At 55.8% G+C, this 17057-nt stretch overlaps 1 protein-coding gene across 1 annotated transcript in view; it reads left to right on the top strand.

Annotated features, from left to right (window-relative positions):
* LOC108546510 (protein Wnt-6) overlaps positions 1–10761 on the top strand; it is a 22229-nt gene extending 11468 nt beyond the window's left edge. Inside the window, exons 4-6 of the mRNA XM_017898599.1 lie at positions 9828–9947; positions 10009–10208; positions 10300–10761. Coding sequence (XP_017754088.1) covers positions 9828–9947; positions 10009–10208; positions 10300–10761 — 782 coding nt within the window. The remainder of the gene's footprint in view (positions 1–9827; positions 9948–10008; positions 10209–10299) is intronic.
* The last annotated feature ends 6296 nt before the right edge of the window (positions 10762–17057 follow it).

Below are 17057 nucleotides of genomic sequence, written 5' to 3'. Positions count from 1 at the left end.
TCTTCCGACGGGAATAAAGGAAACGGTTTCCGCTTAATAAGACACCTCGTCGAGCACGGTGGTCTCCGCGTTGTGTATCCACGCAGCCGCGTCTCTCGCGTCATTCGTCTCCGGCGTCTGCCGGCTAGGCTTGCCAGAACACGTCGAATCGTTTCGCCAACGACACGCACGGGGTTCCACGGCTCCTTTCTCCGAGAAAAGGAGATTTGCGACGCGGTGTCACCAGAGACGAGACGACGCGACGCGACACGAAACGAAACACGGCAAAGGGAAACGAAGGGAAACGAAACGAAAGGAGCGGAACGGGGAGGAAAGGAGACGAAACGGGACGGGACGATAATGAGCGAGCTAAAAGCGATTTAGCGCCATGGCGCTAAGTGTTTTGTCGCCTCGCGAACTCGGTGCTAACTAATGCGGTTCGCTGAGGACGCACACCGCGTCCCTCCTTTCGCGCCTCTCACCTTTACCGTCTCGGACATTCGTGAATTTACCAGCACTCGCGTACGCACCACCTAGCCACTGCCACACACGTCGCTCGTTTATTAACATCGCCTTTTCTCGTTCCCCTGTTGCTCGCTCTGCGCCTCGTTTAGAAACTCTCTCGCGGACCGAGCTCGAGAAAGTCGGCAATTCAGCTCGAATTTAGCCGTCACTCGGCATTGTTCGTGCAATTGCACCGAGGGCGATTGACACGGTGGAAAAGAGACGAGAGAGAGAGAGAGAGAGAGAGAGGCGAGAAGACCTGCGGTGGGTCCTCGTTGGACCGATTTTTACGATTTATCCATGGCTCTGCAGCAAAGGTGGTTGGCTCTCGTGCACCCTCGCCACAGGAAACGACGATACGCGAGCTATGAACGGCGATTATGGGGGAAGCGTGTCTTCCAGCTGAAAAGGGAAACCCCAATTTTTCTCGCTTCCAAGAGTACCTACCCGTTGCTAGGAGAAGGAAATTGCCCGTAACTAAAGCGACGCCTCTGGGTGTCTACCGACAGCCGGAACAGCACTCTTTCTCCCCGTCATCGTCGATTCTTTTCTCGTTCCTCACGCTTCTCCATTGTCCGCCGGTTTACCAGCCGCATACCGATCCGCGTTCTCGATTCGAAATACCGAAGGTCGGTGTCTGCGACCGACTCACGCTACCGGTCCCCCGTCTGGCCCACGCGATCCTCCATCCGCCATTGTCGTTCTCGAACGTGGAAAACGCGGAGAACGAGAGTCGTTTGCCGATGAACGGGCAACGAGCGGGCTACTTTCCCGGCGGACTGTACCCGAACACGCCGCGAAGACGCGGTCCGAGGGGCAGGGTGGATCGAGAAGCCGGTATCTCCCACAAAGGGTTGACAATAGCAAACAGTTTAATGTCCCGTACGTTTATTGTATCTCGGCTACCGTGGCTTTAACTCGGATCGGTAGCCGGAGAAAGGGTGAAAGGAGGGAGGGAGACGGAAGGCCGGGATGGAAAAGGAGATCGGAACACCGGGACAGATCTGTTATTCTGTTAGACTCTGCCCGTTCGCCGGTGACATTTGAATGCTCGCTCGATTTTACGTTGGCCAAGGGAACGGAGGAAGAAGAGTCGGCAGAGAAAACGAGAACTTCCATATCCCTCGCGTCGTCCTCTCTGTTCCACCGTCTGCAGGGCCCTCCTTGCTCGGCCTCTTCCTCTCTTCGTCCTCTTCGCCCTTTGGCTTCCTCCTCCGAATCCTCTCGCCGCTTTTCCACGAGGTCCGCGACGTTTTCGGACGATTCGCTCGAACGAAATCGAATCGAAACGCGGGGATAGAGAGAGAGGGATAAATGTATAGAGAGAGAGAGAGAGAGAGAGAGGGCGAGGTGGAGAGCGGAGAGAAAAACGGAAGGAACGGATAGACGATTGGCGGTAATTACGACGGTATCTCGGAGCAGAGAGGTTGGTTCGGGCTGGCAAAGTACGCGATTGCCTCGGTGGCGGGAGGACGACGAGTGTCGGGCGCGGAAAGAGCGAGGAAAGGGAGGAAAGAGAAATTCCTGCGAGAGAGGAGAATCCAGCGGTGATACGGTGCACGGCTGAAAAATTCCACGGAATCTCGGGAAAAGGCGAGTGGCCGTTGCCGCAATTGGTCATTGGGCGATTTTTGCCGGCATTCATGCGTCCGTTCTCGCTGTATTTATTGGAAAGGTTTCTCTCGTAGGATCCGCTATACACGGGGGTTAACTAAACGGCGCGGAGCCGTGCCTCTTTTCTCATTCGATATTCTCCTCTTTATTTATACGGTCGCATCCCGCGATTTATCTTCTCTCTTGTCTCGCCGCCTTCGTTTTTCCCTTTCTCGATCGCCGCGAGCGAGCGCGAGCGGGTAGGCGCGCGCGCTCGCGAGCGCTCTGCTCGTAATCGCGGGATCATCCGCAATTAGAGCGAACCCGATGAAACGCGGGGGTAACGACGCGGCATCCGGTTTGGCGAACGATTCGATTGAAAACAGCGGACCCGAGCACGGCCGGCCGATTTACGTACGCGAGAGTACACGGCGATCCCGCGCCACCGACAGACCGATCTATTGCGCACGAATCGGCGCATCCGACGCGATAAATCGCGAGCCGGCGAAACAAATCACTCGGCGAGACCGATCGATGGTATCTGGCCGCGTCGATCGGCCGTGTCCGCGACATAATTCCTGCAATGGCGGTGCGCGCGGTGCACCGTCGCAAATTACGCACTCGCATAAACCAACCGGCCGATTAATCACCGCGCGACTCGCCGCAGATTTGTCGTAGCCGCGATTCGGTCCGCGCGCTCCACTTCCGTCCAATGATCCGGCGCGGCTACACGCTCGCCGATTCCATTAAATCGACCACCCCGGCCGTCCATCCGCGCTTTTCATCCGCTCGAATCGCGCATCCGTCCATACCCGGAGTACCACGCGATCGCTTCTGGCAACGTTTTCACCGTACCTCGTAAGTTCCACGCGTCGTCCGTTTAAGGCGAACGCGTCGATTCGTCGCTCGGTTGCGTTTCATCGTGACCCGTGGACAAGAGTTACGCGTGTCCCGTTAAGCGACCGGTGTCGCAAAAAGGGCAAACCACGGCAGCCTCGCTCGTAGTACGTATAAATACCGCGCGATGAATCCTCGTCACCTTATATAATCGACGGGCAAACGGATTACGATTGACCGCGGAGGATGACGAACGACGCGTCGAGGAACGGAGCGACGAGATTCCACGAGTTCCTCCTCGTCCCCCGATCTCCGCTTCGAAAGCTCGATCTGTTCTCTCCGTGGTCGGGATGCTTCGCGAGTAAACGCGAAAATCGCGAGTGACGCAAGAGTACGGGAGGACGCGCGAGTCTCGCCGGACGAGAAGCGGACGAGGATGCCTACGCGCGGCGGTGGTTGCGAAGAAGGAGAAGAAGAAGCAGAGGGAAAGGAAGAAGACGGGGAAGAAGCAGAAGAAGAAGAAGAAGAAGAAGAAGAAGAAGACGACCACTCGCAATTAAACACGGCGTAAGTCTCGCTCCGAGGATAATGCCCCGGAATGCTGATAATTGGCTGAGCCGTCGGGGCGACCCGAGACGATGGGCGCTCCGTGCACCTGGCAGCACGGCACTGCAAGATCATCGGCTCGCGATCCCTCGTGTCTAATTGATTCCAAGTGATTTATATTACCTGCTGCTCCTCTCCGCCTCGAACATTCCCGGCCCTCCACGCCACGCTCTTTTACCTTTTCTCCGCCACGAACGTTTCGTTACGATCGCGCTCCATCCTCCGGGCCGGGCATCCACGCGTGGACGGTGCCGATAGATAACTTTGTCCCTTGCGACCGTTTCGCGATCTCCCGCGGAATCTGAATCGGGCCCGGCGCAGGGATCCGGAAGCGCGAGTAAAGGACTCTACGCGGTTCCGCCTCTTAAAAGGCATCCTCGCGGCGGACGCGCGCTCGCTCGCTCGCTTCTGGCAGAGAAGCGAAGAGAGGAGAAAAGGAGAAAAGGAGAAAAGGAGAAAAGGAGAGGAGGAGAGAGCGGGATCGCGATCGAGGGAACGGCGCTCTCTACAAGAGCGGGCGCATGAGGCAAAAGGAGGCAGGCAGCAGCGGAGGAGACGCGGAACACGGTGAGGGAATACAAGCTCGGAGGCAGGAGCGAGCCAGGGCCTTTCGCTCTCGAACCTCGATATCAGATCGCTCGTATAAAACTATCGTATCGTTTAAATACGCACTGAAAGGTGAGGCGATGCATCGGAAGATACGCGGGCGGTGGCAGGCTGCCTCTCGGGCTGCGTCTTCTCGTTCCGTCCATCCGTCCGTCCGCGTGTCGATCCGCGCCGAAGATACCCGGCTGGAATCCATGGGAACCACGGCTTCTTCCGACGGGAATAAAGGAAACGGTTTCCGCTTAATAAGACACCTCGTCGAGCACGGTGGTCTCCGCGTTGTGTATCCACGCAGCCGCGTCTCTCGCGTCATTCGTCTCCGGCGTCTGCCGGCTAGGCTTGCCAGAACACGTCGAATCGTTTCGCCAACGACACGCACGGGGTTCCACGGCTCCTTTCTCCGAGAAAAGGAGATTTGCGACGCGGTGTCACCAGAGACGAGACGACGCGACGCGACACGAAACGAAACACGGCAAAGGGAAACGAAGGGAAACGAAACGAAAGGAGCGGAACGGGGAGGAAAGGAGACGAAACGGGACGGGACGATAATGAGCGAGCTAAAAGCGATTTAGCGCCATGGCGCTAAGTGTTTTGTCGCCTCGCGAACTCGGTGCTAACTAATGCGGTTCGCTGAGGACGCACACCGCGTCCCTCCTTTCGCGCCTCTCACCTTTACCGTCTCGGACATTCGTGAATTTACCAGCACTCGCGTACGCACCACCTAGCCACTGCCACACACGTCGCTCGTTTATTAACATCGCCTTTTCTCGTTCCCCTGTTGCTCGCTCTGCGCCTCGTTTAGAAACTCTCTCGCGGACCGAGCTCGAGAAAGTCGGCAATTCAGCTCGAATTTAGCCGTCACTCGGCATTGTTCGTGCAATTGCACCGAGGGCGATTGACACGGTGGAAAAGAGACGAGAGAGAGAGAGAGAGAGAGAGAGGCGAGAAGACCTGCGGTGGGTCCTCGTTGGACCGATTTTTACGATTTATCCATGGCTCTGCAGCAAAGGTGGTTGGCTCTCGTGCACCCTCGCCACAGGAAACGACGATACGCGAGCTATGAACGGCGATTATGGGGGAAGCGTGTCTTCCAGCTGAAAAGGGAAACCCCAATTTTTCTCGCTTCCAAGAGTACCTACCCGTTGCTAGGAGAAGGAAATTGCCCGTAACTAAAGCGACGCCTCTGGGTGTCTACCGACAGCCGGAACAGCACTCTTTCTCCCCGTCATCGTCGATTCTTTTCTCGTTCCTCACGCTTCTCCATTGTCCGCCGGTTTACCAGCCGCATACCGATCCGCGTTCTCGATTCGAAATACCGAAGGTCGGTGTCTGCGACCGACTCACGCTACCGGTCCCCCGTCTGGCCCACGCGATCCTCCATCCGCCATTGTCGTTCTCGAACGTGGAAAACGCGGAGAACGAGAGTCGTTTGCCGATGAACGGGCAACGAGCGGGCTACTTTCCCGGCGGACTGTACCCGAACACGCCGCGAAGACGCGGTCCGAGGGGCAGGGTGGATCGAGAAGCCGGTATCTCCCACAAAGGGTTGACAATAGCAAACAGTTTAATGTCCCGTACGTTTATTGTATCTCGGCTACCGTGGCTTTAACTCGGATCGGTAGCCGGAGAAAGGGTGAAAGGAGGGAGGGAGACGGAAGGCCGGGATGGAAAAGGAGATCGGAACACCGGGACAGATCTGTTATTCTGTTAGACTCTGCCCGTTCGCCGGTGACATTTGAATGCTCGCTCGATTTTACGTTGGCCAAGGGAACGGAGGAAGAAGAGTCGGCAGAGAAAACGAGAACTTCCATATCCCTCGCGTCGTCCTCTCTGTTCCACCGTCTGCAGGGCCCTCCTTGCTCGGCCTCTTCCTCTCTTCGTCCTCTTCGCCCTTTGGCTTCCTCCTCCGAATCCTCTCGCCGCTTTTCCACGAGGTCCGCGACGTTTTCGGACGATTCGCTCGAACGAAATCGAATCGAAACGCGGGGATAGAGAGAGAGGGATAAATGTATAGAGAGAGAGAGAGAGAGAGAGAGGGCGAGGTGGAGAGCGGAGAGAAAAACGGAAGGAACGGATAGACGATTGGCGGTAATTACGACGGTATCTCGGAGCAGAGAGGTTGGTTCGGGCTGGCAAAGTACGCGATTGCCTCGGTGGCGGGAGGACGACGAGTGTCGGGCGCGGAAAGAGCGAGGAAAGGGAGGAAAGAGAAATTCCTGCGAGAGAGGAGAATCCAGCGGTGATACGGTGCACGGCTGAAAAATTCCACGGAATCTCGGGAAAAGGCGAGTGGCCGTTGCCGCAATTGGTCATTGGGCGATTTTTGCCGGCATTCATGCGTCCGTTCTCGCTGTATTTATTGGAAAGGTTTCTCTCGTAGGATCCGCTATACACGGGGGTTAACTAAACGGCGCGGAGCCGTGCCTCTTTTCTCATTCGATATTCTCCTCTTTATTTATACGGTCGCATCCCGCGATTTATCTTCTCTCTTGTCTCGCCGCCTTCGTTTTTCCCTTTCTCGATCGCCGCGAGCGAGCGCGAGCGGGTAGGCGCGCGCGCTCGCGAGCGCTCTGCTCGTAATCGCGGGATCATCCGCAATTAGAGCGAACCCGATGAAACGCGGGGGTAACGACGCGGCATCCGGTTTGGCGAACGATTCGATTGAAAACAGCGGACCCGAGCACGGCCGGCCGATTTACGTACGCGAGAGTACACGGCGATCCCGCGCCACCGACAGACCGATCTATTGCGCACGAATCGGCGCATCCGACGCGATAAATCGCGAGCCGGCGAAACAAATCACTCGGCGAGACCGATCGATGGTATCTGGCCGCGTCGATCGGCCGTGTCCGCGACATAATTCCTGCAATGGCGGTGCGCGCGGTGCACCGTCGCAAATTACGCACTCGCATAAACCAACCGGCCGATTAATCACCGCGCGACTCGCCGCAGATTTGTCGTAGCCGCGATTCGGTCCGCGCGCTCCACTTCCGTCCAATGATCCGGCGCGGCTACACGCTCGCCGATTCCATTAAATCGACCACCCCGGCCGTCCATCCGCGCTTTTCATCCGCTCGAATCGCGCATCCGTCCATACCCGGAGTACCACGCGATCGCTTCTGGCAACGTTTTCACCGTACCTCGTAAGTTCCACGCGTCGTCCGTTTAAGGCGAACGCGTCGATTCGTCGCTCGGTTGCGTTTCATCGTGACCCGTGGACAAGAGTTACGCGTGTCCCGTTAAGCGACCGGTGTCGCAAAAAGGGCAAACCACGGCAGCCTCGCTCGTAGTACGTATAAATACCGCGCGATGAATCCTCGTCACCTTATATAATCGACGGGCAAACGGATTACGATTGACCGCGGAGGATGACGAACGACGCGTCGAGGAACGGAGCGACGAGATTCCACGAGTTCCTCCTCGTCCCCCGATCTCCGCTTCGAAAGCTCGATCTGTTCTCTCCGTGGTCGGGATGCTTCGCGAGTAAACGCGAAAATCGCGAGTGACGCAAGAGTACGGGAGGACGCGCGAGTCTCGCCGGACGAGAAGCGGACGAGGATGCCTACGCGCGGCGGTGGTTGCGAAGAAGGAGAAGAAGAAGCAGAGGGAAAGGAAGAAGACGGGGAAGAAGCAGAAGAAGAAGAAGAAGAAGAAGAAGAAGAAGACGACCACTCGCAATTAAACACGGCGTAAGTCTCGCTCCGAGGATAATGCCCCGGAATGCTGATAATTGGCTGAGCCGTCGGGGCGACCCGAGACGATGGGCGCTCCGTGCACCTGGCAGCACGGCACTGCAAGATCATCGGCTCGCGATCCCTCGTGTCTAATTGATTCCAAGTGATTTATATTACCTGCTGCTCCTCTCCGCCTCGAACATTCCCGGCCCTCCACGCCACGCTCTTTTACCTTTTCTCCGCCACGAACGTTTCGTTACGATCGCGCTCCATCCTCCGGGCCGGGCATCCACGCGTGGACGGTGCCGATAGATAACTTTGTCCCTTGCGACCGTTTCGCGATCTCCCGCGGAATCTGAATCGGGCCCGGCGCAGGGATCCGGAAGCGCGAGTAAAGGACTCTACGCGGTTCCGCCTCTTAAAAGGCATCCTCGCGGCGGACGCGCGCTCGCTCGCTCGCTTCTGGCAGAGAAGCGAAGAGAGGAGAAAAGGAGAAAAGGAGAAAAGGAGAAAAGGAGAGGAGGAGAGAGCGGGATCGCGATCGAGGGAACGGCGCTCTCTACAAGAGCGGGCGCATGAGGCAAAAGGAGGCAGGCAGCAGCGGAGGAGACGCGGAACACGGTGAGGGAATACAAGCTCGGAGGCAGGAGCGAGCCAGGGCCTTTCGCTCTCGAACCTCGATATCAGATCGCTCGTATAAAACTATCGTATCGTTTAAATACGCACTGAAAGGTGAGGCGATGCATCGGAAGATACGCGGGCGGTGGCAGGCTGCCTCTCGGGCTGCGTCTTCTCGTTCCGTCCATCCGTCCGTCCGCGTGTCGATCCGCGCCGAAGATACCCGGCTGGAATCCATGGGAACCACGGCGAACCGAGCTTAACGCGTATAACCCCTTCCCAGGCTCGCGCAGACCAGAGAGCCCAGCCACACCGCCACCGTCTCTCCCTTTTCTTTCCCTCCTGGCTACCCTGGCCAGTTCTCCGTCCGCTGGCCAGCCCCGCGCAGGACCGTGTTTCCTCCGATCTTTCCTCTCGCGTTTTCTTCCCCGATGTCCTCCGAGAGAGATTTCGAGGCTCGATCCGCTCCGCGGCCTGCGCGGCATTAGTATTCGCCACTGGTTTCCGCTTAAACGTTCGAAAAGGATAATTGCCTCGCGGCGCGGAAACGCTTCGAGCTCGGCTCCGATCCCATCGGCAGCGGCCGATTGCCCGCAGATACGCGCTCCCGATACTTTGACGCGCAGCGCCGATTCCGCTCCTATCTCGCGCAACGACCCGCGCGCACGCTCCCGCGCCTCCAAAGGAATCGGTAATTGGGCCCGCATTCCGCCTTCCGATTATAAGTTAATCCGCTAACGGGCCACGCGGAATCGCGAGATTCTATCGGCTCCGCGCAGACGTTTGCTCTCCCGATCGTAGAGCAACGTTAGACCAGAGCACGGGTACGAGAGAGAGAGAGAGAGAGAGGGGGGGGAGAGAGGGTTCTGGACACGCGGAAATAAAAAAGGGTACCGAAAGGATTTGCAAAACCCGGATGCTCGGACAGGTGAGAGACAATGGGTGACAGGGAGCCGTTGGACGGAGGCGGTGGTAATCTGCCGTTTTGAAAAGGGGTGGAACTCCGCGGCGTGCATTGTCCGCCTAATGATGGAGTGGAGACGTGACAGGTGAAACCGAATACACACGCCACCGAAATTCTCGCTCGCTTTCGCGCGGCTCCCAAGAGTCTCGACAACCGTCGTCCACTTCGGGACGTCGGGCCTGTCGCGACGGACCCCGTTGCTCCCCGAAATCCTTCCGCTTCGAGGGCGCGCGCTCCTTCTCTCCGTCCCGACGCGCTGCACGCTTTTCGGCAGGAACGTTAAACTTCTTTCCGCCCATTCAGCGGCTAGTCGATTAATCGACTTATCCTCCCTTCCTAATTACCTCGTTCGCCTTCGTAATTACTCGTAATCCGATTTCTTTCCTTCGGGTCGGCTTAATCCTCGGGATCGTAAAGGACGAGCGTCCGCTAATCGATGCTTGCAGATACCAGGGAGACGGGTTTCGTGAACGCCATCACCGCAGCGGGGGTAACCTACGCGGTGACCAGAGCCTGCACCATGGGCCACCTGGTCGAGTGTTCGTGCGACAAGATGACGTCGAAAGGTAAGATCCACGCGGTTTTATCAGAGGCAAGATGGCAGCGCGAATCACGCGAACTGTACAGGTCATCGGCTCGGGAAACTCACCCGGACCGTGGAATCGGCCAAGAGCTTGCCAACGGAGGGTGACTGGGAATGGGGTGGCTGCGGCGACAACGTGAAGTTCGGCTTCAAGAAGTCGCGGGACTTCATGGACGCTCCGTACCGGAAACGCAGCGATATCAAGACGCTGGTGAAGCTGCACAACAACAACGCCGGTCGTCTGGTAGGCAAGGCTAGCTCTCTCTCTCTCTCTCTCTCTCGCGACAGATTATTCGCAGAGATGCACTGTTTTTCCTTCGTCTGTGTGCCCGCAGGCCATCAGGGACTTTATGAGCACGGAGTGCAAGTGTCACGGCCTGTCGGGATCGTGCACCGTGCGAACCTGCTGGCGGAAAATGCCGCCGTTCCGCGACGTGGGGAACCGGCTGAAAGAGTCGTTCGACGGCGCGGCCAAGGTGATACCGAGCAACGACGGGCACAGCTTCATCACCGAGGGTCCGACCATCAAACCGCCGGACAGATTCGATCTGATTTACAGCGAGGACTCGCCGGACTTCTGCAAGCCGAACAGAAAAACGGGCTCGCTGGGCACGCAGGGACGCCGGTGCAACTCCACCAGTCAGGGAGTGGACGGATGCGAGCTTCTGTGCTGCGGCAGGGGCTACGACACCAGGGTCGTGAAGGAGAAGATCAGCTGCGAATGTAGGTTCCGCTGGTGCTGCGAGGTAACTTGCAACACCTGTCTGGATAAGAAAACGATCAACACGTGTCGTTAACGAGTCGGCCATGTCCGCGCGATTAGACCTCTAGACATTTGTAATATACGCGTTTCGCCATCCAACGGATCGGTCGCGATCGTTCGCCACCCGATCTCGTTCCAAGCTTTCCACGCGTACACACACACACACACACACACAGGTATCACCCTCGATTCGACTCGCCAGAGGCGAAACGATCGTCGCTTTTCTCGCTTGCGTCGACCGCGTCGACGCGCCGCCTTTCAATCTGTCCCATTCCCACCTTTTTTGCCCCCTTGCGCTTGCGTTCTCCGCGTTTTCTGTACATAAGACTGAATGGACGAAAGTTTATACCGTGCAGCGTAAAATGCGAATAAAAACGTGTATCCCCGATCGAATTCTCGTTCGTTACTCCCGATACGCTGCGCCGCAATCGCGTTGATCGCCGATTAATCCAGCGCCGCCGCGGATCTCCGTGGCGCGCATCCGAACGGAACCCGCGGGGCCCGCCGGGGCCTAGGGGGGCCCGGAGCTTTCCGCAAAGGTAAGTCGAGTGTCTCGCGAGTCGCATAAAATGGAGAAACAAAAGGAATCGCGGCGTAAAAAGTGGCGGAGCGCGTGGTCGAGTCGTGAATGCCGGACAACGAAGACGGAGAGGAAATCGGCGAAACGTTCGTATATTATCGAGTCGTGTAGAACACAGGCTTTTAGCTGTAATTCGACCTTGTACACGGGAGAGGTCGTGCAAGCAATAAACAACCGGTGTCTACATCTCCTATAAAATAGTTTTACGACCAGACTGGAGAGAGGAATTTCGCATAACCATAAAGTCGGGAAGGAGGCTCGCGCCGTATCGCGACACGCTCGCCACGTTTCGGCGATAGCGGAAGCCATAAACACTCCGTGAAGAGAAATCTTTTTTCCCCTTGACGCGCGCTTGTCCGTCGATGGTCCGTGCCTGTCCGTGGGACGTGAAAATTAACGCGCTTGCCATTGTACCGTCGTCGCTAGCATATTCGGTTCGATGGCTGTCGGACGCGCGAGATCCGCTTCGGGTTTGCCTCCGATCCGGCGAGCGCGCTGCCAGGACTAGACCGCCGCGCTCCGCGGCTCGTAAAATTTACACGTAGCCGCAAATTTCTGCGCGCGTCGACGGCGCGTCAAAGCGCGAGAGGAGGACGAAATGCGAAGAAAAAAGGGGAGAGCGTGTGGATGGACGCAAACGAGGCGAAGGATAAACGGGAGGGTGGCTAGGGGTAGCGCGGCGGTTCGAGGGTCCTCGAGGAAACTGGTTGGCAGGGGTTAAGTAAAAAATTTAGGATCGCGCTTACACCCTCCAATTTAATACGTGACGCGGCAGAGAGGAGCGGCGAGGTAGGTGTGTGCGCGCGCGCGAGAAGAGGCCGCGTAAAGGTCTCTTAATAGAGAGGTCGACCTCTGGAGGGTAGGAAGGTGGTGAGCTGCAATTAGCCCCACCAGCCCGGTTCGGCCGGGCCGTCTGGACTCGATTAGCCCATGGCCAGGAGATTGGTCTGCTTTGAGCCGGCTGGGTGGTCCAACCGGGGTAATTTTCGGCTGCCGTCGACGTTCCCCTTTGAGGGAAAAATGGCCCCCCGAAATTGGTCCCGGAGTTACCGCGCGCGTACCGCGTGCCGGAGACCCGGTCCACGGTTGCTCGCTTCGGGACGCGCCATTTTTGTTCCTCGCCGCGGAGCTCCGCAGTTCGGGCCCGGGGATCCTGCGCCGGTAATTCAATTTCGCTCGACATCCGCCGATCCGCGGCGGTTATTACGGCTTAATGAAAACATCGCCGTCGCGGAGGATACCTCTTTCCACCGGACGCGACGCTCGATTTACCCATTACCTCCACTTCTCGCGCGTTTCTCCGCGTTTCATCGCAGTACGAGGCCCGTTTGCGCGCTGGACGCACGCGCTAGCGCAACTCTCCCACGGGGAACGATCGTTCGGCACCGTTCCTGGAACGATTAGACGCGGAACAATGGGGTCCGCGGAACGCACGTGGGTCGTGACGCGCGACAAAACCGCAAAACGCGACCGTGATTAATCGCGCAGCTCGCCCTCTCGCAACGAGGGAGAGCCGAGCGTGCCGCGAGCCGGCAACGCGTCGTCGTTTCTCTCTGCCTTTCGTTCCTCTTCGCGACGAGACGAGGTCCTGGCAGTCTGCTCGGTCGCCTCGTTACCCTCGAACCGCGATAGGACGGGGCACCGTGACAAAACGCTTCGTCGAAACTCGGAACGGAGCGCAGTCGCGGTCGGGGTCAGGGCACGCGTTCGTCTAGCTTTTCTTACGTCCGGGGTACCGAAAACTGGCGACGGAATCGTTCGATTGGCGCGATATCCGAGTGGAAGCACGTCGGACAGAGCGGATCGAAGCGGCGAATGGAAGATGAAGGATCGTCGCGAGGGTTGAGGCGGGTTGATGCGGTCGGTAGAGAAGAAGCAGGTCCTCGTACGCGTTTGACGGTGCAAGTTGCAAGTGTACAGGGGCAAGACACGGAGGCGCCGGAGGTGGTCGGTCGTTCGAGCCGGCCGCGCTGGTCCGACGCCAATATTAATTAAACGATCCCATAAGCGCCTAACAAACTGGCTGTACGTTAGGCGGTTTATTGGGGTCCCCGAGCAGGACGTTAAAATGTTCCAATCTTAATTAGGTAGGTGTTTACAGGAGGATAATTCCACGGGCTTTAAGCCGGTGCACCGTTTACCGTTTCTACCGGACGCGGGCCACCGGCCGCGACGACTCTCTTCTTCCTCCTCTTCGAGATATTCCTTGAAAAGATATTTCTCGTCTACCTTGCGCGCCCTTTTCTCCGACCAGCTCGAAGGACGAAGGACCGTGCCACGAGGTAGGTGGAGGAGGTCGTTGAAATCTTTACGGTTCTTCCAGCTTCTTGGAATTTCTTCGACCTCCCCTCCGTTCGCTCCCCCTGCATCCCTCTCTGCCCCTCTCCCCGGCATACTGGTCTTGCGTAATTAGCCACGCGTTCTTTTTCCCTTTTTTTTCCCTCGAAAGGCGAACGCTAAGACGGGCAGAAGAGGCGAGTAATTTTCGCTCGGAATGCGCTCCGGATAAGCTTTCGTCGTCGTCGTCGTCCTCCTCCTCCTCCTCCTCCTTCTCTTTCTTCTGCGTCTCCTCCATCTCCTCCTGCTCCTCTTCTTTCTCGGGGTACGACGTTCGTTTAATTTCCCTGCTCGTATTGTTCGATTTTCAACGGACCTCGGAAGCGGCGCGATCGCGAGTTGCGCTCGAACGCTAATTCGAGTCGATCCGAGAGGCATTTAGAAGCGGTTAGCGCTCGGAGCGCGCAAGCGTTCTTCCGCGTTCCTCCGAGGAACGAGCTCCTTTCGCGTTTCCGCCCGATGCAGCGGCGATCCACCTATGGGTGCGCGTTGTCCCGCTCCTATTTCGAAGTTAAAACGCGCGCCGGGAAATCACGGGGCGCAGCGGCGAGCCGCGGGCGCTCTCTGTCCCCCTCGATGCTTATCGCGCGCGCGGCTGTAATTCGATCCGCTCGCAACGTTTAACCGAATCGCGGAAAATCGGTTAAACCGAGGCAGCGTTTCGGCGATAGCCGCGTAGAACGGCAGGTGGGGTAGAAATTACCGCCGCGTTGCGGCCGACTCGCAATTTACCTATGGCTCGCGCCGAGAGCGCGGCCGAGCGTAATTATCGGTCGCGTAATATCGGGGAATTTATTCGAGAGAATTTTTCACAGGAATTTCTCTTTATCGGCCTGCTCGCTCCGGCTGCGCGCACCCGTTTCCAACTCGCGAGGAACTCGCCGTGGCGGACACCGTACCCCGTCTTCCCGAGATAATCCTGCTTTTCTCTCGTGTCTCCTATAGAACTAGGGATCTACGGGGTGTCCCGTAGCGCGTCGGAGCTGCTTCGGGGATGATCATGATGGGAGATGAGACGAAAAATTAATTATAAATTTATGCGAATCGTTGCGCGCTATAATTCTCAGCGTTTCTGCAGACTAATGCGATATATGCAAGTGTTACATGCGTACTCATACAATGTATCGTTTCTTTAATAATATAAAATATGATTAACCACAGTTTACTTTCTTTTCTACGATTCTTCAGTGTTTAGGAGAAGCTCGGAGGAGGGGAGATGACAGTACAGGTATGAAAACGTAGATCTACTAGAATTTGAATTTTTCTCCATAATTTTATTTACTCTCTCGTATAGCGTTAATCTTCCCTTATTACGTCGAATTTGATTTATAGTTTTGCGATTTTTCTTGGTCGAGATATATGGTTTCAAAGCGACAGATGAAGAGAGAGTCCTGTATCGATCTTCACGAGTTATGAGACACCCTGTATATAAAGATATTCCGATCGTTCTACTAAATTCAACGTAACCAACATTGCGTCCCACCCTCGATGATAGCACAGGGATGAAAATGTACATCAACCAGAACACTAATTTTTCCCAATATTGTTATCGACCCTCTCTTATAGTGCTAACCTTCCCCCATAATATCGAATTTGGTTTATAGTTTCACGATTTTTCTTGGCCCAGAGATATCGTTTTAAAGTAACAGATGGAGATAGCGTCCTGTAGAGGTCTTTACAAGTTATGAGACACCCTGTATATGAAGATATTCCGATCTTTCTACTAAATTCACCGTAACCAACATTGCGTCCCACCCTCGATGATAGCACAGGGATGAAAGTTTACATCAACCAGAACACTAATTTTTCCCAATATTGTTATCGACCCTCTCTTATAGTGCTAACCTTCCCCCATGATATCGAATTTGGTTTATAGTTTCACGATTTTTCTTGGCCCAGAGATATCGTTTTAAAGTAACAGATGGAGATAGCGTCCTGTAGAGGTCTTTACAAGTTATGAGACACCCTGTATATAAAGATATTCCGATCGTTCTACTAAATTCACCGTAACGAACACTGCATCCCACCCTCGATGACAGCACAGTATGAAAACGTAGATCAAGTAGAACACTAATTTTTCCCAATATTTTTATCAACTGTCTCTTACAGTGCTAATCTTCCCCTATAATATCGGATTTGGTTTACGGTTTCATGATTTTTTCCCATTAAAATATATCGTTTTAAAGCGACAGATACGGATAGAGTCCTGTAGAGGTCTTCAGGAGCCATGAGACACCCTGTATATAAAGATATTCCGATCTTTCTACTAAATTCACCGTAACGAACATTGCATCCCACCCTCATTGACAACACAGTACGAAGACGTAGATCAATTGGACTACTAATTTTTCCCAATATTTTTATCAATTCTCTCTTTCTCTCTTAGGGTGCTAACCTTCCTCCACGATATCGAATTTGGTTTATAACTTCGTGACATTTTTCCATCGAAATATATCGTTTTATAGCGACAAATGAAGGCAGAGTCCTGTAGCGATCTTCAGGAGCCACGAGACACCCTGTATATAAAGATATTCCGATTTTTCAACTAACCTTATCGCAACGAACACTACGTGTCACCCCCACACGATAGGAATTTACGTCCCATTATTAACCCCCTCTGAAGCACCCTAAGAGCACCCCTTTCCCTTCCATGGATAATTCTACGCTTTGCCAATCTCGTCTCCAGGAAAAATGCAGACAAGATTTTACAGCGAACTCTACCCTCTCGCGTGGTCGATCTGCCTAAGATCGTTCTTCGCGATTCCAAAATCGTTCGACATGCCCGTGCCACACGGCGTGGTCCCCCGCGTCCTCCGGTTTTCTAGGATTCGCGGCGCGGAATGGCGACGAGATTCGGCGAATCCGGCGGAAATCGCGGCGTGGACACGCTTGGGGGAGCGACGAGGGGGCGAGCGAGGAAGAGGCAGGGCGGCAGCGGGACGATAAATATCTCTGTGAGGTCGCGTTGCGAGCACACGACATTGTGGGCAATGGTCGTAAAGCGACGTGTTGCCGAGCCCTCTCGGCCCTCGGCTCTCTCCTCCTCGGCCCGGCTCCGCTCTGTGTTTCCGATGCCAGATTATACGCGCTGCGCCGTGGCACCGACAACTTCATCCGCGGGGCGCCTCTGATTTATCCTTATTAATAAAACTTTAAAGTGCTGTTAACATGTGCCGGAGGGTGGCGGTGACGGCGAACGCGCCGCAGAAACCGAGAGAGACCGACCGGGAGGTTGGGGCGACCGACAGGACGACGAAAGAGGAAGGAGCGGCCCCTGGCCGAGCAAGTATTGCGCTCCCTCTATACCCCGTAGGTTTATTTCGGAATTTCGCAGCTTCCCTATCTCTCGAGCTTTTTCCCATTTCCCGCTAGCGAATCTCCATTTTCCGGGGCCGATTTTTCGCACCGATTCC

This window comes from Eufriesea mexicana, unplaced genomic scaffold (genome assembly GCF_001483705.2).
Source record: "Eufriesea mexicana isolate 0111107269 unplaced genomic scaffold, ASM148370v2 scaffold654, whole genome shotgun sequence".
NCBI classification, from domain to species: Eukaryota; Metazoa; Arthropoda; class Insecta; order Hymenoptera; family Apidae; genus Eufriesea; species Eufriesea mexicana.
The sequence above is the reverse complement of the archived record's forward strand: the minus strand, read 5'-3'. Positions and strand labels throughout refer to the sequence as shown.